Below are 24,961 nucleotides of genomic sequence, written 5' to 3'. Positions count from 1 at the left end.
AGCTCACCTAAAAGGCATCCCCCCCCCCCCCCCCAAAAAAAAAGGAGGGAGTTAAAAGAATGACTGCTAAACTATCAGGTCCATATTAATTAACGAATTAATTTGTGAAAAATGAAAGGAAAACTGACACCTTGGTAACAGAGACTCATTTAGCTACCCTTAGACTATTACCGTACCAACAATCTAAAGAAATACCATATAGCAAATATGTTCTACAATGATTGTAGTCAAAAATTGTTTTAGACAGTTTGTCCATTTGGCATTTGGATAACCTCGTTATCCAACATGGGGTCCTACCTCTAGAAAGAAAATCTGGCAAAAACTAATTTTAACATTGTGTACACTGTGATGTTTCCTCCATATTACCGTAGGTATATATATGTATATATATACACACATATAACTCCTTAGAGAAAAACAGATCACCAAGGCCCGTTTGATATCAGGAAAAAGCTGACTTTCTGTACAAAATGGCTGTCGCATTTATCATCTGTAGTACCACTGTCAGCCCACTAGATGGAGGCAAAGGACCGTCAGGCCGGAGCCTTGCATTAGAGAGTTGGTCACGTGTTTCATGGGCGCCATGTTAGATACATGTCACCTATATTCACCCATACAGAAGTGGCAATAACAGAGAATAAAATTGGATTGAATCCTAAAATATGCCACGTTGCCTACAGCTCCAGCACAGGATCAGGAAAATGCGGGGGAAACTCCACTGTCTCCCCAGTAAACAAAAACGGAGAAAGTTATGGGAGCAGAAGATTAATATTTAGAACAGGATGTCAACTGTCAACTGATTTATAGACTGAAGTCTAGAAAAATAGCAGCTACCGTCATATATACCGTGAAACCCACTCGTGTATGTAATTCATATTGATGTAGATAGATAAATTTAATTGACATGTAACTTTGCCTCGGTTACTACTAAGTTATTATTGCTAACGTGCTAATGTTATAATGATAATACTATATAACAGTAAGACTAGTATAATTTTCACTTTGTCTGAGTATTTATAATTTTTCTGAGTAATTTCCAATTTTTAACAGCGATGGATGAACGTGACTGATCAGGTGATTGAGCTACACAGTATTTTACAGGCTAATTTTAGATTTAAAGTAAGTAGACACTGAGATATTTAAGAGAGGGCCTTTTACATATTGACAGACGTCGCCAGTAACATTTATAGGCTTGTTAATAGTGAAAGAAGACATTTATTTCAACATAGCACATCTTCCCTATAGGGCACCCATGATTTGAGTTGGCCAGACTCCCTCTGATATATGAATCTGCATCAGGCCAGTAGCCTGTGGCCCATAGCTGATGGACAACCATGTGAATAGGCTCATAAGGATCATAAAAGGTTAAATATATAGAATATATATTGAGACGTAACAAGAAAGAAAGTTTAGCAGTGTGTTTTCTCTACTAGCTGAGGCCGAGCTGGTTATCTCCAGCTTTATATCAATAGATAGAGCTTCCCTAGTCTCAAATAACACCTACAGGGCTGGGTGGAGCAGAGTAGGTTGTGTTGTTTTCCATTTTGACTGCCCTTATTATAAATATAAAATAAATATTCAAATTAGTAACATGTCTTTAAGAGACATTAGCAAACAAACAAACAAACACGCACACACAGCCTGACTAACACCCAATTATTGGCGATTGGTTACATAACATTCTGCTGACATTCCAAAAACCGGTTTTATGGCCTGCACACAAATAACAGTGTTTTATAAAGCTTGTAATTCAGAAGGTGGAGACTAATGTTTCGCAATTTGTCTCCATCTTCTGAATTACACGTGCTCCATTTTTGTTTTTACACAGTAATGCTTCTTCTGAACGTTTCTTTTTTTTTTCAACCACATGATCTGGCAACACTACGTGTGTAATGCTACCAGAGGCTTAAAATTATTGTACTGTGAAAAAACTGATCATCTAGGAGACGAAGCTGAGGGGACAAAATAAATAAGCGTATCCTTTCAAAAGACACAGACATTTATTGAAACAAGCTATTTTTTAGACCTGGTACCAGTATCTGTACTGTATTCTGTTCAGCATCGATTGGACATTGATTAATTAAGCAACAAGAAGAAAGAACTTGTCAAGTTCAAGGTAGCGATGATGCATCATAAAGCATCAGAAGAAGAAAGAGAAGCAATAGTCTATTAATTAAACCGACCAAGTTTAAGATTTCATCTATTAAAAGCTGTATCAATGACAACAAAGACACAGATATAAAATGATAGAAACTCGATTCACATGGTGAGTGAAGCCAAATATTGTTGCACTATTCCAGGCATCCATCAGCAGGAGAGTCGGTGAGATTTGCTCTAACCAGCTCATCCTCTCTGCATGTTAGGTTTCCTGCGTCAACTCCAGCTACAGCTTGCTAACCTACCCCCTGTGTTACTCATATTATTTGATGGGTCAAGAATGACTCAGGAATGACTCCACCTTTATTTCTTTTTCTTCAAACATTACATAAATTCATACTGGTGAAAAATGCCTGTGGACTTCCTGTGGGATGGCAAAATTAATCAAGTACTTTTTTCTTTTTTTAGTTTTCCTTGGTTTTACACGGAGGTCAGTAATTACTCTCCATCTTGAAATGTGGATATAGTGCTTCTCGTATCAGGGTACATCCTGGACAGGTCTATCTCAGGGCTCACAAAGAGACATACAACCATTCACACTCACACCTACGGTCAATTTAGAATCACGAGTGAACCTAGCGGGCATGTCGTTGGATGGTGGGAGGAATCCAGAGTACCTGGAGTGTACCCACGCAGACACAGAGAGAACATGCAAACTCTTGAGTCAGACTTGAAGTCGGACTTTGATATAGTGCTTCTGTTGTTCCTAGTGAATTTCTTTGTTAAGTTAGTTGGGCCCAGTTTTTGGCTGAGCAGCGTCAGTGAGTGTGATCAGAACTGGAGATGTTTTGCACAGTAGAACCTGAATCCAGCCCCAGCAGCGTGCCCAGGTAGGACTGCTCTCGGGGGTCTAGCATCTGGTCCGGCCTCAAAGGATGGACGATGTTGGCAGGCTGATTGGCGAGGGTGTACTTCTCAAAGAAGGCCAGGTCTGTGGGGGCCTGGTAGCCAGAGTTCTGCTGCTGTCTTTGAGCCTGCATGCTAACGGTGCTGTGAGTGTTCAAGTCACTGACAGGGCCACAAGGTACGCAGACGTTCGCAGGAGGCGGCGGCGTGCTGGAGACCATTTTGTCCTCGCCGAGGGGCGGCTCAGCAAACCGGGCGCTGTGCACGTGGTCGACGTGATACTTGAGCTTGTCCTTTCTTTTAAAGGTGGCGCTGCAGTGGGGGCAGTTAAAAGGACGCGCGTCCGAGTGAATCACCATGTGCTTTGTTAAGGTCTTCTTGATCCGGAAGCTCTGATTGCACTCTGGGCATTTGTGTGGTTTCTCACCTGTTGCACAAAACATGGAAAAGGGTAAGTCCAGATAGTCATTTGTATGGCAACCTTGCTTTTAGGAAAAAATAATCCAGATTTTTCATCAATAAATCTCCACACTAATAAACTAAAATACAATTTATTAGGAGCAATCTGGTGGGGTCTTTAGTAACACTTTGCAGTAAAACGAAAAAAAAAAAAAAAAAACAAGATAAAGTGGAAGGAAATGAATAAAGCAAAGACATACCACAAATAACTCATTTTGATTATGTCTTGTGAAACTTATCTTCAAATCCCCGTCTCTTGTACAAGGGAAGCATATTATATTGTCTTAAAATACAAACAACACTCTCTTATGAATTACTCATTATCTAGCTTTCAAACTATTTGAACATCAGCGGTAAATCTGTTAAATCTGTACGTACTGCAGTAACAAAGCGGTGACTTAGCTTACCGAATAGTCAAATGTTTCGGAAACAATTTACCTGCAACCTTTCTGTTCTCTGAGATACCGTATCATCAAGGACTTTTATGTATGTGCGTTTTTTTGTATTTTTTTCCATTACCTGAGTGAGTCCTGAAGTGCATTTCTAGACTGGACTTTCCTTTGAATTCTTTCTTGCACACCTCACACTGATGAACGGCTGTTTTATACCTGAGAAAAAAACAAACACCGTTAATAATAATGTTGTCCGGCTAATGTGGAAAGGAGTAAGTCCATAACAAAACGAAAGATTTGTATAACCTACTTCTGTCTAACTTTCTCTCCCAAATGAACAGTTTTGTAGTGGACGGTCAGATGATCGTGGCGCCTGAAGCACTTGCCACATTCTTCACATTGGTGTGCTTTCTCATCTGTAATAAACACGGCATAGGTCAACAGTGATAATGAATGAAGAGGGTACCACAGTAGAATCTTGCTGTTGCCTACCAGAGTGTATTTTCTGATGTTTGGTCAGGTGATCGTGGCGTATGAAGGTCTTCCCACATTCGTCACACTCGTAGCGCTTGTCGTCATGGTGGACTCTGAGGTGGAGCCTGTGCAAAGAACGGTTCGCTCATTGTGGACCAGTCTATCACAGCTAATCAATCTGAGCTTGAAACGCTTCCCGTAGCCGGACGTCCTCTCCGAACCTCACTGGGCCTACCTGTAGGAGCTGCCATGACGGAAACTTTGACCACAGATGCTACAGAGGTGAGGCTTCTCTCCACTGTGGATTCTCAAGTGCTCCTTCAGGGTCGTCCTGTCACAAATAAGGGTTTAAATAATACATAATAGGAGCTTTTCCAGAGAGAACCTAAGCTAACTGGATAGAGACAGAGGAATACCTTTCTCTCACTGACTTCCCACAAACGAAGCAGGTCCATTTTCTTTTGCCTCCATGTGTGCATTCAATGTGTCGTCGTCTGTTGCCCGTGTCATTAAACTGACGGCCACAGATCTCACAGGGAAAAGGACCTGAGAGTGAGATGGAATAAAAACTCTTCAATTCAATACATCTATTGAGTCACTTCCATTCAATTACCAATGTAAATGCATTAGCAGCTAATGTAACAGCAGTGAGGTCTGCTATTTAGTATCTACGCCTCTAGATGGAAGGGCTGAAAAACCTCTCAGTTTTCTCTATTTATTATACAATTTAAAGTTCATTACACATTTCTCACCTAAGTGGTACTTTTCTTGGTGCTTCAGCCTTGCAAACCTTGACTTGAAGTATTCATCACAGAAGGAGCATTTGAAAGGCCGGTCTTGGGTGTGCAGGATCATGTGCTCCTGCAGATGAGGCCTGCGGGTGAAGGTCTTCAAACAAACCTGGTTCAGAGGTCAAAGGTTACAGAAAGTTAATGTCTTTTACACACAGCGTGACAATACGTTAATAACTTAAATCCACTCTGTCGTCAGCATGTATCACATGAAATGGAAAGTCTTTGTACGTGTGTCACGCTTATTTACTTTGTCACGTGACAACTTTAAAAAAAAAAAAAAAACTGTATGCTGCATCATACCTAGATTGTCACGAAATGCTAATATGCTTTAACATTAAAAATATTTAATGTGAATGACATTGTTCCACTTACGGCACATTTCCAGCCTTCACTCTTCCTCTTCTTCTTGGTAAGAAACTCTTGGACGTGGTCTGGATGAAACCTGGCAGGACAGTGAAAATACATGTTCCTTTATCATTAACAATGACTTGAGAAGAAGCTAAGAGCAAAGGATCCAACAGAGTGGCATCCTTCAAGGAGGTAAAATAAAGCCGACGTGGAAGTGAGAAAAACTGTAGTTCCACAAATTAACACTTGATGCAAGTTATAACTGTATAACTTTTTTTTTCCTACAGTCATTGTCACAAAGCCAGACACAGACAGATTTACCTCTTATCAGAATATGATAACTGGTATCTGGTAATGCGTCCTTTGGATTTCATTATTGGACGCATTTCAACTGATGCAGACATCACAGAGGGTTGGCCCATCTGTGTAAACAGCTACATTTGAATTTTAGTGAAATAAAGGTCACAATGACAGCATCAGCAAACCCCTTTTTTTGTTATGCTTATTCATTCAACTGATAGAGTGATAGATTATGACTCTGTACCAACACCTGTTGAGGCTCTGACAATGTCTGCACAGAGATCAAACAAAAATGGCAAGCATTGGTGACACCAAAACAAGATGACGCCATTTCAGGTCAAGGACCCCAGAGTGATGGAGAGATTTAGTAGGGACCCCCTACCTACTATATGTGTTCTATTTTAAACTCAGCCTGGTGCTATTTATAAATATACATTATTATTATCATTTTGCATTCAATATTAAGCTATTCAAATAATACACAGGTTCAAATATTAATTTATTTATTTCAAACATTGTGGGAGTAAAAATAAAAAAAATTATATCGTCAACTGATGATTACATTCTCAACTAAAGACTTTTTTTTTATCACATATGGTCTATAGGAAAGGTAGATGTTTGAGCACAGCTGTGGCTGCATGGAGATCAAAGTCAGTCTCTTCCTCTAGCACCACCATGAGGCTGACCTCGTTTTTTAGGGTGTGAAATGTCTCAGCAACTATTTAATTGAATGGACTTTGCGCAGTAGTGACCGAGGTGAAGATGTAGCTCCTGGTCACTACTTTTCAGAATATGACTCCAGAGGATGTCACCAAAGCAAGACGGATGCATCAATTTCTGAGATATTTTGGTTTCACTATTGAGGTGGTCATGAGACCCATCTTTGTATTCAGTGGCACACATATTTTCTAAAAGTTTAACGTGAACAAGCTATTGTTTCAAGGCCTTAACACATTTTATCAGACATCACATTATATCATAAATGATTTTGTTTAGCCTGGCAGGATTCGCGCTGAGTCTGATGTTAACGTAACAGAAGGTAAGATGAATGGACGGTGACTCACCTCTTGACGTGCTTGGCCAGCGTTTTCTTGCTGGCGTGGAGTTTGTTGCAGAAGGGACACTTGTGCTCCTTCTTCTGAAAGGGAGCATTGCTGTCGTGCTTCTTCTTGTGAACGGTCAGGTTGGACTTGGTCGAGTAGCGCTGAAGACAGATGTCACACTGGAATGGCTTCTCTCCCGTGTGCACTCGGGTGTGGCTCTCATATTTCCCTGAAAAAGGCAGAGAAGGGTGAATAAAGTAAAACGTTGTGTCTGGAACACATTCAGGACCAATTTCATAATCGGACATTATTTCGTGACTCCGTAACATAACACATGCCAACATTCTGACCCGTAGCCATCTTCTGCACTTTCATTTTGTCATACAAACACCTTTCAGGATACTTAATTATCTGCTCCAGTCCTACCCCTGTCCATATACGTCACTCACTACTAACACTGAAGTAACACTAATGATAACGCTAATAATCTAGGCCTTACTCTGTGGTTCCCACCTGCACGGTCAAAGGTCTTGTCACATTTGGGACATTTGAGGGTCCTCCTGTTGGAGATCTGGATGATGACTGGAGCCAGACCCTCAGGATACACTGGACTCTGAGAGTTTCCTGCCGCCTGCTGTACTCCGCCCTTTCGACCAGCCCGATGTTTTGCCTTCTCCACATCTGCCTCCTTCTGACCTGCACTCCTGTCCGCTCCAAAAACCTCAGCAGCTTTCTTCTGAGCAACAGTGTCTTCCTCCACTTCTCCTTCTTCGCCCCCCTGCTCGTCTCCATCCGCTGTATCATCCCCCTGAGCTGGTTTCGATGTCTCCTTCCCATCCAGTTCGGGCGTGTTTTTTTCCGCGACCACCTCTCCCGCTCCTTCCACTCTCTCTGATTGCGTTTCTTCACAGCTGGTGACAGAGTACTCCACATCATCTCTCTCGTACTTAGTGGGCGTTCTCCTCCTCCGAGCTGATCTCCGTGTGGCGGTTCTCCTCTCAGTTGTTGTATTCCCCTCCTCAGTCCAACCTTCCTGTACATCAGCGTGAGTCTCGTCATGAGCCACGTTTTCAGTGCTAAACCTGCGCGTGAACAGGGTCCACTTCACGTCAAGTGGGCTCTGGATGTCTGGGTCGGCTCCTGGTGAGTCACTGGAGGTCATGTCCACCTCAGAAGACCCACTTGTCTCAGCCGGGGCCCGGATCCCACTGACAGGGTGGACACCCCCTTCGTCGCATAACAGCTTTAATATATCCATCATGTCCAGGAATCGGGCCGCTTCTGTCAGAGCCGGGAGGTCCGTCTCTGCAACGATGCACTCGGCGGTGTACAAGAATCCAAGCAGGTGCTGGAAGACGGAATCCTCCACGTGGTCCAGAGTCACGTGTGTTGTCGCAGCCGGGTTTTTGGACAGCTCCGCGTGGAAGTAACTGCTCCCATGGGCCAGCACCACCTTGTGGGCACTGTAGACCTTCCCACCCACGGACACTGACACATCGCAGAACTTCTGCCGGGTCCGGTCCTCATTCAAGAACTTGAGGAGGTTGTGACTGTGCTGCGACATGGTCAGGCGTCTGACCAGTGATGCTGATTCGGAGTTTGCTGCCGGGGCGCTGAAGCCCAGTGACGTTGACGGGCCTGTAGCACCGTCATAGCTGGAACTGACCTGCCTGCCACGTTTAGGACGCAGCATAGCACTGGGCTTTTTCCTCATTGCTGTGTCTGATGGGTAAGCCAACTGTCCTGGAAACCAGAAGAAATTATTAGGAACAATTATGAGGCAGAACATACTTAGGTGTTTACTATTCTAGTCAGTTTCAAACCAGATACGATGGAACTGTAATATTTAGGAAAAGGTGTTTTTTCCCGCCCTGGACAATTTTGTGATTTTGTTTCAATAACATGTCATGACAGACTGAGGGAAAAAGAAAACGTTCAGAATCCACATTTAGCTAATGAAAGGGTCTTCGAGTGTCTGTGATGAAGTGCTATATAAAGCCGATGCATTATTAATTTCTAAATATAAGCAATCAACATCAGGACATTTCAAAGTGATATCAAATCATTTTAATCCAAAATACTTTCTTATGTAAACATTTGACTTTAAATATATTAACTTCACAATAATGGCCACTTTAAAGGTTGTTTTATTTATCATTTCACTGCAAAACATATTGTAATAGAGAGCTTTAGGCTAGCTGTTAACACTATTTTCTGATTTATGAAATGACAAATGAAAATAGAGATCCTAAATTCCCTCTGTTAAAACTTTCATACACTGATCGGGCATAACATTATGACTGACTAATGACTAATATTGTGTAGGTCTCCCTCCAAAACAGTTGTGACTCATCAGAGAATGGACATGGGTCTTCTGAGGGTGTCCTGTGGTGTCTGGAATGTTAAATTATGCAAATATGCACTTATTTAATCAGATACTAGGCACGCTACTTAGTTAAAATATTTTTAAAAATCTTAAAACTTCTTTTGCATAAAATAATGTAAGTAAGTAAGAGTGGAGGTCGCAGTGTATTTTACCCTTTGAAAGAGATGCCATCGTAAACGTGACATTAAGGGGACATTATGGAAAAAAAAAAGTTATCACAAATCGGTAAACCGTGTATAAAAAGCTGCACAATAACGTGGCATTACTACCGTCTACGGTCCCACTTATGCAACAGAAACGTGCTATAAAAGCTGCACGCAAAAATCAGTAAAGCCTATAAGGAAACGTGAAATTCAGCAGTCTCTGTGCCATAAATGCATCAAGACATTTGTATATTCGCTCCCCACCTCAAGGACCCCTAACGTAATGTCCCAGGCTGACAGCTGGGCCCCCTCCGAGGAGAATGTTGACAAACGACCTTTGCTGTAACCCGAGAAACTGACATTTTAATGGACGAGCGCTGAGTATATCTTACCTACAACATGAGGAAGACCTTTACGAAGCACCGTGGACCGCAGACGACATAAGAATTTTGAGAAATAAACGGAGAAATAATAATTTCCTGAATATCTGCAACGCCCCACCAGAAATGTCGGACTCCCAAACAAGCCGTGCGCCTATTGGCTGTTTCAGCTTTTGTCTTTTGACGCCGTTGTTCAGCGGAAAAAACACGTAAACACTAATTAAATAGAAGCGTAAATATAAAAATTGATACCACTATCAGGTAATTTATATATAAACAGTGAAAAGTAAAATACGACCTTAAGGGGTAGGAGGTCTTGTAGACAATAAGGGTTCATTGCACGGCGGCATCATGGGTAATGTAGTCTAAAAGCTTTTTTTTTTAATTGTGTTTGGCAACTAAATTTACACGCTACACGAAAATGTATTTAAAATAATATAATGGCCATGTGAAATACTATATAAATTAGCTTGTTTTAACTTTAAGTACTTTATATTGATATAATTTTTCAAATAAGTACGATTTAGAATGCACAAGTTTATATTGAGCTTTTCAATTACTGGAAGTGGAAGTACAGGGTTGCTTTTAACTGACATTGCTTTTATTATTAATTATTATAATTATTATCATACACACTGTTATCCATCATTACATGTCTTGCACCTTCTTAGTTGCCCGTTTCTGCTTCTTTTTTTCCAGAGCATTATACATTATATATGCAAATATGGTGATAGTATAGATGTCCAGTTATATTTGCAAACAGACTTTTCCAAAACATATATGTTCTTACATATATGAAACCCCTTTAGTAAAAGAGAAGCAGTGTCCTCAGTGTTACAGGTGAACAGATTAAATGGGCTAAATTACTTGTGATTACTTGTGATTACTTCAGTGACGCTGCAATGAAAGAGATGCTTCCCAGATTAGTACCATGGGTCTCATCTTATTGCAGTCAAAGACTGGGATGCAGCCAGCTGCAGCCAACTGAGGACACGATCTGCAGTACATGAACCTCCGTACACCTGCAGTTGCGTTTGTGTCCACGTTTCAGTGTGTGTTGTTGAACTGCAGCAGTGTTTTCCTGTGCAGGAAACTGAATGTCACTTTGTGCCCCTGCTTAATTACGCATGGCAAAACTCTCACATTGCACTGCTATCTCTTACATAAGAGAACATCAGAGGTCTGCCTGGGGAACATGTTTGCTCCTCCTGGATCCACTCCTCCCTTCCCCAACACGTTTAATGTGTAAGACATTGTAAGTGCATTAGCTTAATCCCTCCTATCTGGTATGCAGCGATCCAAGCTTTACGCTGAGCACAAACTGGACATGCTGCGAGAGCAGAGGTGAAGATGGACCTGCACACACAAGTGTTCTCCACCCGTGTTTGACCTAAAATGAACACATCGGCGAATATTTAATGCTTGGGAGGTTTTGTAAAGGACAATGTTGAGATTCAGTGTGCATGTGTGGATACTATGGTCGCTTTATGCAGGTAAGCACTGGATTCTAGACATGCGTTTGAATCAGAATATTATTTACTAATGTTTACTATATGTTATAGCCTAAATGGTTGTCTGTCATATTATCTGATCATTGTCACATTTGAGAATACTCTTGAGGTAAACAGCACGTGTTCAGTATGATACACATGATAGGCTTGTACCGTTGCTTTGTATACATAAGCTGTATTAGTTTGTTAATCTTGTTTACGCATGTCATCTCTGAGAATAGAAAAAGTTACAATGAACTGTAATTGTCTCTGCAGGCACTTTGTTTGGTGAGGAGATAAATGGATGTGAACAGCAGCCATGCCAAAATGGTGGTGTGTGTGAGAGCCACAATGGAGGATTCAGATGCCTTTGTTCCAGTCAGAGCCAAAATGGGCGCCTGTATGGCGGGGAGAACTGCACAATTGCACTTTCAGGCTGTGACGGCAACCAGTGTGAGAATGGAGGAGTATGCTCTCCCTTACTTGTAAACGACCGTCACACTCACACATGCCTCTGCCGTGCAGGCTTCACGGGCCCTAAATGCCAGATTCCCACAGTTTTCTCATTTGAGTCGCAGGGCTACATGTACATAGAGAGACAGCTTCTAGAGCCAGAAGCTCCTCTTAATGTAACATTCAGCTTTAGGACAGACAGGGCGATTGGTACCCTCTTACAGCGACGAGTGGATGACCTGTTGCTCAGCATTGAACTGATAGATGGACATCTCTGCCTCCTCAGCCTGAGGGGCCAAGGCTCCAGCACGGTGGTTCAAGAGCTCCCAGAGTATGTGTCCAACAGCAAGTGGCACACAGTGGAAGCATCGCTGGGCGGCGTGGTTAGCCTCATCAGGCTGCTATGCATTGAAGGAAGCTGCACCAGAGACTCCAGCCCCGGCAGCCAGTTGCTTGAGCAAGCCTCGGTTCTCCCTGAGCCGGGAACAGTTCGTCAAAGCCTCTTCATCGGAGCAGCTGGGGGGGACTGGGGAACTCTTGGCCGCGCAGAGGATGGAGCAGTACACCCGCCTGGTTTCCTAGGCTGCTTCAGAGATGTGTTTGTGGACTCACATCTGGTGTTGCCTGTCAAAGGGCCAGCCAATTCAGGCGCCCAGGCAAATATCACTGTGGGGTGCAGCGACCGAGACAAGTGCGACGAGAGCCCGTGCCAGAACCGAGGGCGCTGTGTGAGCCAGGGCTGGAGGAGGTTCGTGTGTGAATGCCACAGGCCGTACGAGGGGAACGACTGTGGAGAGGGTGAGAAACAGACACACACTAAAACATCAGTCGCCATTTCATATTTAAATTAGATTATGTTTTTTTTTTTTTTTAATGAAATACTTCAGTTCTCAGTTCTTCGTTTAGAGAAGTGGGCTGGTTTAAATAATGAAACATGAAACCTTTATTTTTTGTTGTTCTAGAAATAAATATGCTGTTTAGGTTATGAAATTGTTCATTATTAATATTATTAGTCTGTGTTGGGGAAAATCTAATGTTTTGTAAACACATCCATCCACCCTGGCCTCCTCTTTATGCAGAGTTTTTTCCTTTGTAACAGTAAAGATAGTAACACACCAAGCCAACTGTCAGTCGCGGGCCAATACTGTTTTGCTGCTGAGCATCCACGAACCTAGCTTTTACAGAAATTTGAACCCCTTTTAGCAGGTTTTAAGTTCACTGAGTATGTTACCACTGTTAACACTGCATCACTCTGACTGTTCAACTCCTTCTGATTTTGCATTTTCATCTCAAACGACAACATGATTCACCCAGAGCCACCACAGTCTTCTCTGCCTTCTCTCATGTTGGTTTGATGTGACTGAGCTTTTAGTCCCCTCACTTAATCCTTTGCTGCCATCATAATTTACACAGCACTGTAGAGGGTGCTATCAAAATGAATTAAAACTACAGTCATCGTGCTGGTAGAGGAGTCTCATCAATAAGAGCTCTCAGTAAGATTTGACTCTGATGAGGCAACACCACTTTTTTCAGATTTCATTTAACAGAATTAACTTAACTGGTGAGAAATCCATCCAAAGTTTCCAAACTTTTCAGGCCTGTATGTGTGCATGACTTGAGCGTAGCACACCTTGACTCTTCTTGTAGGCAGATTGCTAGAGGATATGCTATTAAAATAGGCGCAAGCCGTCTCAAGCTTGGCCTCAGAGCTGTCAGTCGGTAGCTTTTAAGAGAGCCACCCGGCAGGTTAAAGTTAGTCTGCAGACTTCCAAGGAGCTTAGGGAGTCTGTAGAAATAGCAGCATACAGCCAAGAAGCCATGCAATCAGAATCTTTTCAGCAACACCTGCGCCAAGGATTAAGAGAACGTGGCTCTCAGTAATTGATCTGTAATGCATTCACTTTGCCAAATCAGGAAATCTTAGGGACTAACGCTATGCTTAGGCATTTTCTTTGGCTGGCAACATCAGCGCCTCAGCTTCTCTTAGTTAACAACTGCTTGTCAATACATGCTTTAATTTAAGTCAGGAATAGCTTATGGTCCTGAAGACAACTGCTCAATAACTGAATGCTTCTTTCACTTAAATAAATAAAAAGTGAATGACAAGTATTCACTTTCTGATTGTGGGTTCGACGAAAAGAATCATGTCTCTTCACTTAGACTTGTTTAATCTATTGAAAAAGGGTCAAATCAATTCACTGATTTACAGAGGGTTTACATGCAAGACTAGATACCTAGACATTTCTGCTCCCAGCTAAGAAATTACACAGTAACTTGCTGTTGCTCCTGTTTCGGGCCTGCAAAGCTAACGTGACGTGAAAGTGTTGTTTATCTTGTATAGCAACAGTGTATTTCCTTCTGTGTTACACTATTCTTTCTTACTTTAGTTGAATGCTTTCTCTCTCCTGCCTGTGCTCCTACAGAGTATATCACAGCAAGGTTTGGAAACAAGGACCTGGACAGTTACGCTGTGTTCTCGTTAGACGATGTCCCGGGTGATACTGTGACCATATCCATGTTCATCCGCACCAGACAGTCCAGCGGCCTGCTCCTCATCTTGGCCAACAGCACCAGCCAGTACCTCCGCCTGTGGTTGGACCAGGGCAGGGTCAAAGTACAGGTTAACAACTTTGAGACCCTTGTTGGTCAGAGTGCCGTCAGTGACGGTCATTTCCACTTGGTGACTGTGAAGATGGAAGGATTGGCAGCCATCCTGCTCCAGTCAGCCCAAAGCCAGGGCTCCCTGCCCATCAGGCACACCGAGGTCCATCCTGGGGACTTGGTTTTCGTTGGAGGGCTACCAGACTCGAGGGCCACTGGTTCGTATGGTGGCTACTTCAAAGGGTGTGTGCAGGATCTGAGGATTAACAGCAAACGACTGCAATTCTATCCAATAGCAACTCCAGTGGAGTCTTACGAACTAGAGCAACACGTCAACGTTGCGCAAGGATGCAGCAGCGACAACGCCTGCGCAGTGAGTTATAGCAATGTTTTTATTGTGGTTACATTGATGAATATCATTCCTAACATTAAAGGGCTAATGACACTGTCACCCACAGGAACCGCTTACTCATACTGTTTTCTCTGTTAGGTCAACCCGTGTCTCAATGCGGGAGTGTGTTACTCCATGTGGGACGATTTCATCTGCAACTGCCCCCCCAACACTGCAGGGCAGCGCTGTGAGGAAGTGAAATGGTGTGCGCTGTCCCCCTGCCCTGCTACTGCCAGTTGTCAGCCTCTCTCTCAGGGCTTTGAGTGTAAGTTGGACTTGGTGAAGTACTTTTCTAGTAAACATTTCTAATGAAAAGGCATTTATAATATAACTGTAAATCTTCATGAAAGCATATTTCTGATCTTGGTTTGTCTCCACTGAAGAGACTGTGTGCACAGTCCCCTCAGGACTCTCACTGGTGAAGGCACTGATTAATTACAGTGTGGCTGATTACAGGAGGGAACAGAGTCGAGGCAGGCATCCTCCAAAGGATTCCTCTAAGACCTGGTAATCCCTGGTCAGATTACTGCCACATGTCTGTGGTAGTTTGTGAGGACCGGTCTTTCCGGAGATGTCACATGTTCACAGAGAGAAAAGAAGAGAAGCTGCTGATCAAGAGTAACTCCTGCCTGCTTTGACTGTTGTAGCAGACAACTGTCTAAAAACCCTGAAAGTACATTTCCTTAATAGACTTTCAAGGTTTATTGACTGGTTATTTAAATACGCCCTTATTTGATCCAAATGAGAAAAGTTATAGGTTAAATCACAACTAGATATTTGTAATTACGTGCTGTTCTTAGCTGACCTGGTACAACGTGTGTGAGGCTCAGCTGGAAAAGGTTGATATAAATTGTTTGCACCAAAACATAAGCGATCAAAACTAATTTGTATAGTCCTGCATTTTTTCAATTAGTCAGACGGACTTAGACTTTTGTACCACCCCTAAAAACAACAAGCCGAAATATTGTGTGTGCTGTTGAGGAACAGCACAACAGCACACAACAATTATAGCACCCCTTGAAAATGTTGTTGGCTGTAGTGGTTTCATTTGTCATCCTGTAGTCTTCTTCCTCGTGTCCTTCTGTCTCCTACACCACGTCCTTCTAATGGTTGGCGCAGGCGAGCGCATCTGTGCTAGGTCCAGCCAGGTCATTTCCAGTACTCGAGGGACCTGGCTGCATTCCATGATGCGCTCCGTGGTTTGGAGCCCTCCTCGTGTACAAGAGTCGGACGTTGTTAACTTCCACCTCATCACTGACGCCCTTCTCCAAGATGTTTCTGAGTTTTCCAGACAGCCCAAGTTTGGTCTTGGTTGGTAGCGAGGTATTTGTCAGGGGTGATGCCTCTCTCCCTCCATTGAGTCGTCTGGCTGCCAAGGCTGCTCCATTGCCTCTGGCACTCTGTATTCTTGGCAGCATTTGGAGTGGTCTCCAGGGCTTTGGTGGTGGCCAGGAAGCTTTTCCTGGAGCAGAGCCATTTCTGGGTGGCAGAGTGCTCATGGAGCAAGTGCCGATTGTCGACAGTGTAGACAGTGACATCTCTCATACATCTCTTGATGCATCCGGTCGCTATCCTGCAGGCCTCGTGGAGGATGTTCCTCTAGTGATGTGAGGTGTAGTGCAAGACACTGTGACATTGCAAGTATGTTACGTATATTTTAAAAGTCTCTACTTTTCCTCCACTTTAGGTTTGTCCAATGTGACGTTTCGTCCTGAAAGCAGCGTTCTGCACTACCGCAGCAATGGCAAGATCGACCGCCACCTCGCCACTGTCACTCTCAGCTTCCGCACAAGACAGTCAGCCGCCGTCATACTCCACGCACAGAAGGACTCAGACTTCCTCACCATCTCCCTCCTGAACTCTCATTTAGTCATGGAGCATCAGGTTGGCAAGAATTACTCCAAGGTTACCATTCAAAGCCGGGATCTGTTCAGTGATGGAGAGTGGCACTTGGCGGCGCTCAGCCTTGAGAACCAGACATCGGCCTCCAGGTGGATCATGGCTGTGGATGGCGGCAAGGAGGAGATAAGCATGTCCAAAGCAGCTGTGGGTGACCTGGAGTTTCTCAGGGAGGGAGCAGACATCTTCCTCGGGGGGCTCAGCCTGGATGCTGGAGCAAACCTGTCTGGCTGTCTGGGAGCTGTGGAGATTGGGGGTCTTCTTCTCCCTTTCCATCTAGATACAGAGTTGAACCTCCCCAGACCTCAGGAAGAGCAGTTTGTGAGGATAGACAACAATGCTGCTCCCCAGTATGGCTGCTGGGGAGCCAACGTGTGTGCACCCAACCCTTGCCAAAATAAGGGCGAGTGCGAGGACCTGTTTGACCTGCATCAGTGCACATGTCCCTCTGAGTGGACAGGTCCTCTGTGTCAAGACTCAACAGACAGCTGCATCTCAAGCCCCTGCATCTACGGAAACTGCACCAACCTACCCGGGGGGTTTAGGTGTGTGTGCTCTCTGGGGTTCAGCGGTGAGCACTGTGAGGCAGAAGTCAACATGTGTGAAAACAGCGAATGCAGATATGGTGCCACCTGTCTCAAAGGCTTCCAGAGCTACGCTTGCCTCTGTCCTCAGAATCTGACAGGCCAATACTGCGAGTGAGTTGAACTTTGTGCCACCAGAGATTGTACACAAATGCACAGATATTAACAAGTGGTACTGATTTACAATCTTGTCGCTTACAGAGAGAAAGTCCCTGAAATCCCATGGTACATTGACATCAATCCGTAAGTCTTCCCACACAATATCAAACACAAACACACTTTACTAAACGTAGTGAGACATAAATCCACCGTTGTGTTTTTTGTCTGTCTAGACTTCCTCAGTTGCCTGTATCTGTATGTACGGGTACCAGATGGAATTACAGCTGCTTTAATGGAGGAAACTGCTCTGAAGGAGACAACTGTTACTGCCTGCCTGGCTTCACAGGACAATGGTAGGACATGCATGATAATATTTAATCTATATAAACCACTGAGAGTAAGTTACCAACTACTGCTGTTGCCCGCAAGTTGGCAAGAAAATCAGACACAGCAGATTCCCCCATTGGTATTTTAGTACAGAGCAATTTTAAACCTGAAAGTCTTTGTCCCGCAATTCTTATTTTGTATTTTGAATTTTCCTTCCAGGTGTGAGAAGGATGTGGATGAATGTGCCTCGGACCCGTGCATGAACGGAGGCTTCTGTGTCAACTACATCAACAGTTTCGAGTGCGTGTGCGACATGAACTACTCGGGGATACACTGCCAAATGGACGTTAGCGACTTCTACTTGTACCTCTTCTTGGGCCTGTGGCAGAATCTCTTCCAGCTGGTGTCCTATCTTGTGATACGCCTCGACGACGAGCCAGAAATTGAGTGGGGATTTCACGTCAATGATTAGACCACTTTTTACCTACTATGATCCGACTGGACCAAACCTGGAGAACAGGGTCACACTGTGCTTTAGTGCACAATTTGGTAACGTAAACCGGCATCTTTTAGCCGTATGAATTTAATTGTCTTCTGGGTAGATACATGCCAACATAGACAATATGAGCAAATATATCTACCTACACGGTTTCATAGGTAAAGGGAAACCCTTTCTCTTTTGTGGCCTACTCTGATTTAGGCTAATAAAACAAGTAAATACATGTGAAACTATGCAACGTTCACAGGATCCTCACCGATTAAACGCTGAAGATCAGTATTGTCTGCAACCAAGGAGGTTGTCCCAGGTTGCACACTGAAACACAACTATACCAGAAGAGACAGAACAGCTGCATTTATATACATTATATGTGAAACTGTACTTCATTTATTATAGCCTACCAACGGTATCAGCAGTAGAAATGTGTCTGTATTTGGTAACGGCTGCAACATGTTGGCACAATGTTTATTACAGTACAAACCTCACATTAGAGCTCTTTATGTGCCTTAAATGCCCTCTTTTTATGTGGTGCAGTTTAATAACCATTCTAATCTACTGGGCACTAATGAAATTCTTGTCTGTAACTAGGATGTTACATATTCATAGCAATTTATGTACACAAGGTTGTTTTGCATGCAATGAATACAGTACTTGATATTTAAGAATGAGGAAATAAACTGAACTATTTGGAAAATGGCAGCTTTTATTTAAAACTTTACATCCATGTCACTTTTGTGAAACACTGGACAGAACTCACTTGGATTCAGTCATCTGGTGCTAACAGGTAAACTAGGGCGCACACACGGGGAAGGAGACTTCATGTAAAAAGGTAACACCAGAACGAACAGACACCCCCACACACGCGCGCACACAGACACACACAGACACACACACAGACACACAGACACACAGACAGAGACAGAGACAGACACAGACAGACAGACACACACACACACACACACACACACACACACACACACACGCACAGTGACACATTCAGTAAGGCTGTGCTGGTGCACTTCATACCTGTAAACTCCCAAGTTCACACATAAATATAGCTTCTTAAATAACATGCCTGATTAAATATTGAACATATAAATGCAGTCAAGAGTTAAGTCGGAACAGTGCACTTGGTTTAAGACTGATGCTCTCCACCGGCGGCCAGACATGTGCTGTAAGGCTACTAATGACTGTGACGCCACTGGTTTCATATCATAATCAGAAGCAGCACATATCATCACCGCTATATACATACGACTGTAAACCTGTGCTGGGTCAGTCCTGTTCGTGGAGCTTGCGATCACAGAGTTCTTTGTAGATCCTCTTTCGAATCTTTGGTATGTCCTTTTGGGAAAAACGGAGCGGCCTCGTCAGGGCCAGGCATCGAGAATACTGTCAAAAGGAGTTATCATGTGGTGAGTGAACAGCTGAAACGTATCTGAAATAATAATGCGTAAAGCCGTGAAAAGCACGACGTACCTCCAAGACAAAAACGCCACAGTCATTCTCATTGGTCTGTTGTGGAACTTTCTGCAAAGAAGAGGCAGGAGGAGACAAGATGTGAAGTCAGTCACTGTGCAGGTGAAAACTGTGCTAGTGTTAGTCTGAGATGCTGCAGTCAGTGTATTACCTACAGTGGACGGTGCCTTCAGTTTGGACAAGCAGACAGGACTACTGTCACTGATGCCAAGCACTAAACTAATGTGGACTACTGTATTTTGACTGGGAGCTGGAGGTGACATACACCGATCAGCCACAACATTAAAACCACTAACAGGAGAAGTGAATATCATTGACCACCAATATCATTAGACATGTACCACCCACCTAGACCAGACCAGACCCCCCCCTTCTTTAACATTCAGAACGGGAGAAGCTACTCAGATGAAACACTAAAGAAAACTCAACTAGACATCTCACAAAACCCCACTCTCCTTCAAGCCTGCACGTGGGTGGCCGTTATTCTGGCTTCTGTCATTTCAGGACAAAACATCAACACGTACCTCATCAAATGACACCATCCAACCGTTTTCAAAAGCCGCTTGACGCTTCTCTTTTGCTTCCGTCATCAAGTATTTCAGAATGTTCTGTGACACGCGAAGCACCAAGAAACGCAAGAGTGTTACAATGTTTTCTAATCAAAACTGTCAGCGTGACGAGACACGTGGGAAATGTGTCATTACCCTCGCAACCTTCAGCAGAGCGATGCCTTGAGAGTCGTAAAGGCAGATTTTCTTTCTGACAATGTCAGCTGTCACCAGACACCAGTGAACCTCCAGGTGGATGGGCACCAAGAGCAGACTCTTAGAAAACAAATCCACCTACGGGTAAAGAGAGAGGTGGGAGAGATAAAAGCCGCTCACTACAATCACGCTCTGTTCTTAATAATCTGATCAACAGATGGACATAAATGTTCAGTCATCCTTGTATTTCTGTTAGGAATGTACAACAACCAGTTATCAAATCACTTCCATCTTAGACCGAACCTGTTTTGTCCACCGCTTGACGCCATCATATCCTTTAGTCATGAGCTGCCGGTGGAAGAAGCTGTTGAGGAAATGGACCTAGAAATTGAGAGAAAGAAGATTAAAGTTACAAAACGATACTCAGACACAGAGATTCAGACAAGTGGCGGGCAGCCTGGATTATAAAGGAAAGTAAAGTAAAGGAGTACAGGGGGTCAAGGACCCCAAACTGATGGAGAGATAAAGTAGGGACCCCCTACCTACTATATGTGTAATATATTAAACTCGGCCCAGTGCTATTTATTAATATTCATTATTATTATCATTTTGTATTCAATATTAAGATATCCCGTAACTAAAATATGTTGAATTCATGTTAATGTGTATTTAAACAAATTTAAATTCGTGGGGAAAAAATAAATAATGTATATGAAAAAAGGTCTAATCAACCAAAGATTTTGCGACCCCCCTGCAATGCCTCCACAGACCCCCTAGGGGTTGCAGACCCCTTGTTGAAGACCTATGGTTTTGCAGAAACTCCTTATTTGCCAGCAGTAGCCTCAAATATAGTCATACATGGTGATAGTTTGAAGACACATGTAGGTAAATTGTAATTATAATTATCAAAAATTGATCTTGCATCTTCATATCATCCAGTTTACCTTGTGATGCGACGCTTCCACGATCAGTTCTCCGTACATGTTCATGATCTTCAACAGAAACAAAAAAAATCTGTATTTTTTTTTTTTAAATAACACAAATCTTTCCACTTTCATCTCTCTATGTATCTAACCTGGTCATTGAGCCAGTTCTGATCCGCCAGTGTCAACAAATCCTCCAGTGTCAGTGTGTGCTTTTTGTAGACCACCCGGAAAGATATAACAGGCTTCTGACTGATGGCTGTGCTGTATCTAGCGACCTCTGCGAAGATTACATTTTTCCTGCGAGGAGAGGAAAATGTTGTTTGATCCAGGGATGAAATCTCTCTGAATACTCCACCTCACCTTAATAACGTTAGCTTGTGGCTTGAAGTCAGGTCAAGACTTACCTGTCACTGAGGTCAGTGTCAAACTTCCTGTTCAGATGTCGGAACACGTCGCTGTTGCGTAGCGGGATGAAACTTCCGTATATTCTGTAGAAGTCATCAAGAAATTCTGGGAAAAACACGGAAAAGTTGTCATCTAAAACAGCTGAGAAAGGAAAGTAAACCAAGATGAGAAAGGTGTACAGGTACTTACCCTGGGTGGCTTTATTCAGTGCTTTAAGGCTGATACAAGTCTGAGAGGACATTGTGTTTGTACAGCTACTTCTCTCATCAGTGTCCACGTTTGTAGTCTGGTCCTTACTTGGAGTAACAGTTGTGTATTGTCCTGATGGGCCGTCAACCTCAAGCCTTTTTGCCAGCATAGTCCTTGGAACTGTAAACTGTCTAATACCTCCACGTGCATTACTGTGTGTACTCTGCACGGGTTTGTCAGTGTGAATACATTTTAAAGGGATTTGACTAAGCAGTGTTGTAGTGGTTTGACTGAAGGTCTCTCCAGCAACATCTGCGTCAGTAATGTGGCTCTGCGAGCAGCTGGAACCACCAAGTGTTCCTGAGAGGCTGTCACTCAGCTTCGGCCGGCTGTTCTGCCGTCTAAAGGCGTCCTCTGAACATCCACTCCCACACAGACACGATGAAGTCTTCACCTCGGCGTGTTCTATTTTTAGCGCGTGAATCCCTTTGCTTTCCTGTGACTGTGTCTTTAAAACCGGAAAGGGGCGAAAGCCAGAGGTGATCCCACACACCCGTTTTTTAGCCCTCGCAACCCAAAACCGGCACTTCTCTCTCCGCTTCCTCCACATCCAGAGTTGTAATTTGCAATATAAGCGTCTCTTAGCTCGCCTACACAGGTGAGACACTCCACTGAACGGTGACATGAATGCCTTCCCCTTCTTCAAGTATTCTGCTCTGCTCTGGTGGCTCGTCATTCGATGCATTCAATGCATCAGGCAGAGACTGAATAAGGTGGTGGAGACTCACATGAGAGCATGAAGCTGTAGGAATCCTTTTGTCCGATGTCCGCGGGTCAGTCAGCTCAAATGCAACAGTGTTGAATCTGGATTTTGTTTGTTTCTTTTTTGTAAGGGGGACATACTCCCTTCCCATGCCATGCTCTCAGATTAGCTTACCATTGATGCTTCAGGCCAGCTGATATCAGCGATGCCAGAGCAGACTTTGAGTGGAGAGGTGATACTGGACACTGGTGTGTCTCGGGGATCACCGATGATTTGGCAGAATTATCAAAGACAGTCTTTGTCTTGGCCTTGTGTTCCTGTGGCGTTCGCTACACAGTCTAACCAGCTGCAATACAATACAATACAATACAATGCGTTAGTGTTGGATCACTAAGATTCAATTAATGAAAGAACACTATTTTCATTTGCATAATTTTGCTTTATAGAGAATAACAGATACACTTTTGCGTTTAATTTAATCCAGTTTAACGGCATCACAAATTACAGCTTCCAAAATCAAGGCGAAAGATCAAAGAACATTGAGCGACATGAAGACACAGGACCAAGTACAACACAAAGGAGTGAGCATGAAGTGGGAATGTGCAAGCGTATGCAGACAGTAAAAACAATAGACAAACAGTAGCAAACACTTGGAAGACAATGCACTCACAAAAAGACACAACAACAGAGACTAATAGGAGCATGGACTTGATTGTAAACATTTGCTGATTACAAAAAACAATAGCTTGATTAGGTTTGAGTCACCGCCTTTCTAGTGGTCTCAGTCACGAAGGGCATTAAGAGCCGTTTCATTAAAATGTGTACATATTCCCTAGTGTGCACGATGAGCTGGCACGTGAGTGTACTCATGACTACCTCAGACAAATACAATCCAGAGCACATGGAACCTAAAATAAACAAGAGCATTTTCAGTTTCAAACCTGCGAGCACGTGCCAAAAATATAAACATGTGATTTCCTTCAGGGCACCAGACAACACATGTTGGCTTGGTTTCTTCTCATCGCGTGTTTCCGCAGCTAAAAACACACACGCACAGCCTTACCGTCCGTCACTGCCTCGTTTGTCTCACTGAGACCACGGAGCGATTTCGACTCACGTCTGATGGAAATGTGCCATGTCTGCCTCCTGCACAGTAACTCTGCTTTTTTATATACGACACAATGTTTGAGCCTCCGAGCCTACAGGATACTATCTAGTGGATAGTATTCATGCCTACGCATAATATCCACTGCAAAATGAGAGAGTCGCATCTGATTTGCGTCACTGTACTTCTTCTTCTTCTGCTTCTTCTTCTTTTTCTTCGGAGCACTGTAGCGGGGCAGACGGATCGTGGCACTCTGCTGCCCCCGCTGGTCAGGATGAGGTTGCAGCTCGTGTTGCGTTCGTTCACAGGTGTAATGCATTGAAGGACTGCTCTCTGCCTTTGGTTGGTCCTCTCCCTCACCGTGACTGTCTGTATTGTGGAGAATGCCGTTCTTTTCATATAAGGTAAACTCTAAGAGCTTGTTGGTGCACGATCCACACAGTCCATTTAATATCATGTTTAACCATGTTTCAAGTTAAGATTCAGAAAACCTTATCTGTCCCCAGGGGAAATTTAAGGCACATGTGAGCAGCATGACTTGGGAAAAAAATTACAGTTTACAAAAACTATGCCATAACTGCCAATCCACAGCGTCCTAGTTTGGTTATGATGCCTGCCTTGGTAGCAAATTGTCTGCTGTTAGTAAGTAAGGAAGTCTAAGTCTAATATTTTCTACAATCTCTGAGTCCCACAGTTTCAGTTGCTTGGGATGTACAAGCCTGATTTCTATTTTTTGTTTGTTTGTTTGTTTGTAAAGCTGGGGATAATATTTCCAGTTCTTTTTCAACACCCATTTACCATGTTCTGATATTCAATACTGGTTCAAGTATGTTTTACTAAACTGAACATTACATACATAATATTCTGTCTTCCCCTTTCCCTGGCCCTCATTCCCAAACATTATCCATGGCTACTTTTGCAAGGTGCTCTCACTGGTGTCATCTTAGTTCAGTTGAAGTTGAGTGTCTCAACCCTGCATTACATTTAACCTTTTTAGCTTGGATTTGGCTGCTGTCCCACAACATAATCTAGACTTTACCGTATCATTGCCCTGTAGATCATTAATTGGGTATCAGAATCAGAACCCCATGAACTCCCCGTGTCAGCTAATCAGATTTTTCTCTCCATAACACATACATGGATTTTCTGGAAAATGAAGAGTAGTAGTAGTAACAAAAAATAATAATAATAATAATCCTTTCTTGGTTGGGTGAAAACAAATTTACAGTTTCGGACATAGCAGCTATGGCGACAGTCATTTTGTTTCTGATCATAAAAATGGTTTCAGAAAGATACACATCCACAGTGTTAACTCTAACTGTAGA

The 24,961-nt window shown here is 43.3% G+C and overlaps 3 protein-coding genes across 4 annotated transcripts; 1 reads left to right on the top strand and 2 right to left on the bottom strand.

Moving 5' to 3' along the window:
• Positions 1 to 1,981: 1,981 nt before the first annotated feature.
• Positions 1,982 to 9,905, bottom strand: zbtb41 (zinc finger and BTB domain containing 41). The gene is made up of 11 exons (XM_047588531.1): positions 9,735 to 9,905; positions 7,327 to 8,556; positions 6,835 to 7,042; positions 5,495 to 5,564; positions 5,081 to 5,228; positions 4,745 to 4,874; positions 4,564 to 4,659; positions 4,347 to 4,453; positions 4,165 to 4,270; positions 3,982 to 4,070; positions 1,982 to 3,430 (listed from the first exon to the last, which is right to left on the bottom strand). The coding sequence occupies exons 2-11, from the start codon at positions 8,525 to 8,527 to the stop codon at positions 2,916 to 2,918; spliced, it is 2,670 nt and encodes an 889-aa protein (XP_047444487.1). The 5' UTR covers positions 8,528 to 8,556; positions 9,735 to 9,905; the 3' UTR covers positions 1,982 to 2,915.
• A 1,154-nt stretch (positions 9,906 to 11,059) lies between these two features.
• Positions 11,060 to 18,783, top strand: LOC125011386 (protein crumbs homolog 1-like). The gene is made up of 8 exons (XM_047590578.1): positions 11,060 to 11,215; positions 11,489 to 12,463; positions 14,089 to 14,639; positions 14,757 to 14,922; positions 16,345 to 17,254; positions 17,342 to 17,383; positions 17,473 to 17,592; positions 17,786 to 18,783. Exons 1-8 carry the CDS (start codon positions 11,167 to 11,169, stop codon positions 18,036 to 18,038), a joined length of 3,066 nt encoding a protein of 1,021 aa, XP_047446534.1. The 5' UTR covers positions 11,060 to 11,166; the 3' UTR covers positions 18,039 to 18,783.
• On the bottom strand, positions 18,749 to 23,832 carry LOC125011387 (sentrin-specific protease 5-like). 2 transcript variants are annotated; one of them, XM_047590580.1, is made up of 10 exons: positions 23,473 to 23,832; positions 21,769 to 22,877; positions 21,579 to 21,684; positions 21,324 to 21,471; positions 21,193 to 21,240; positions 20,552 to 20,629; positions 20,249 to 20,386; positions 20,069 to 20,152; positions 19,545 to 19,595; positions 18,749 to 19,457 (listed from the first exon to the last, which is right to left on the bottom strand). In XM_047590580.1, exons 2-10 carry the CDS (start codon positions 22,511 to 22,513, stop codon positions 19,341 to 19,343), a joined length of 1,515 nt encoding a protein of 504 aa, XP_047446536.1. In that variant the 5' UTR covers positions 22,514 to 22,877; positions 23,473 to 23,832; the 3' UTR covers positions 18,749 to 19,340. The 2 variants fall into 2 exon arrangements, with proteins under 2 accessions (XP_047446536.1, XP_047446535.1); XM_047590579.1 differs by having other exon boundaries at positions 23,595 to 23,832.
• Between the last annotated feature and the right edge of the window lie 1,129 nt (positions 23,833 to 24,961).

The sequence above is a fragment of the Mugil cephalus genome, chromosome 7 (genome assembly GCF_022458985.1).
Source record: "Mugil cephalus isolate CIBA_MC_2020 chromosome 7, CIBA_Mcephalus_1.1, whole genome shotgun sequence".
Taxonomy (NCBI): domain Eukaryota; kingdom Metazoa; phylum Chordata; class Actinopteri; order Mugiliformes; family Mugilidae; genus Mugil; species Mugil cephalus.
This window is presented reverse-complemented; position numbering and strand designations above follow the sequence as displayed.

Bases quoted from the DNA above. Each gene is read 5' to 3' on its own strand.
- zbtb41 (XM_047588531.1), bottom strand. From the start codon at position 8,527: ATGAGGAAAAAGCCCAGTGCTATGCTGCGTCCTAAACGTGGCAGGCAG. The intron at 4,875-5,080 runs GTGAGAAATGTG...TCTCACTCTCAG, and splicing joins CCAAGAAAAGTACCACTTAG to GTCCTTTTCCCTGTGAGATC. The intron at 4,271-4,346 runs GTAGGCAACAGC...TGTTTATTACAG, and splicing joins ACATCAGAAAATACACTCTG to ATGAGAAAGCACACCAATGT.
- LOC125011386 (XM_047590578.1), top strand. From the start codon at position 11,167: ATGTTGAGATTCAGTGTGCATGTGTGGATACTATGGTCGCTTTATGCA. The intron at 12,464-14,088 runs GTGAGAAACAGA...GTGCTCCTACAG, and splicing joins GGGGAACGACTGTGGAGAGG to AGTATATCACAGCAAGGTTT. The intron at 17,255-17,341 runs GTGAGTTGAACT...TGTCGCTTACAG, and splicing joins CTGACAGGCCAATACTGCGA to AGAGAAAGTCCCTGAAATCC.
- LOC125011387 (XM_047590580.1), bottom strand. From the start codon at position 22,513: ATGCATCGAATGACGAGCCACCAGAGCAGAGCAGAATACTTGAAGAAG. The intron at 21,685-21,768 runs GTAAGTACCTGT...TGTTTTTCCCAG, and splicing joins ACTGAATAAAGCCACCCAGG to AATTTCTTGATGACTTCTAC. The intron at 21,241-21,323 runs GTTAGATACATA...TTTCTGTTGAAG, and splicing joins AGAACTGGCTCAATGACCAG to ATCATGAACATGTACGGAGA.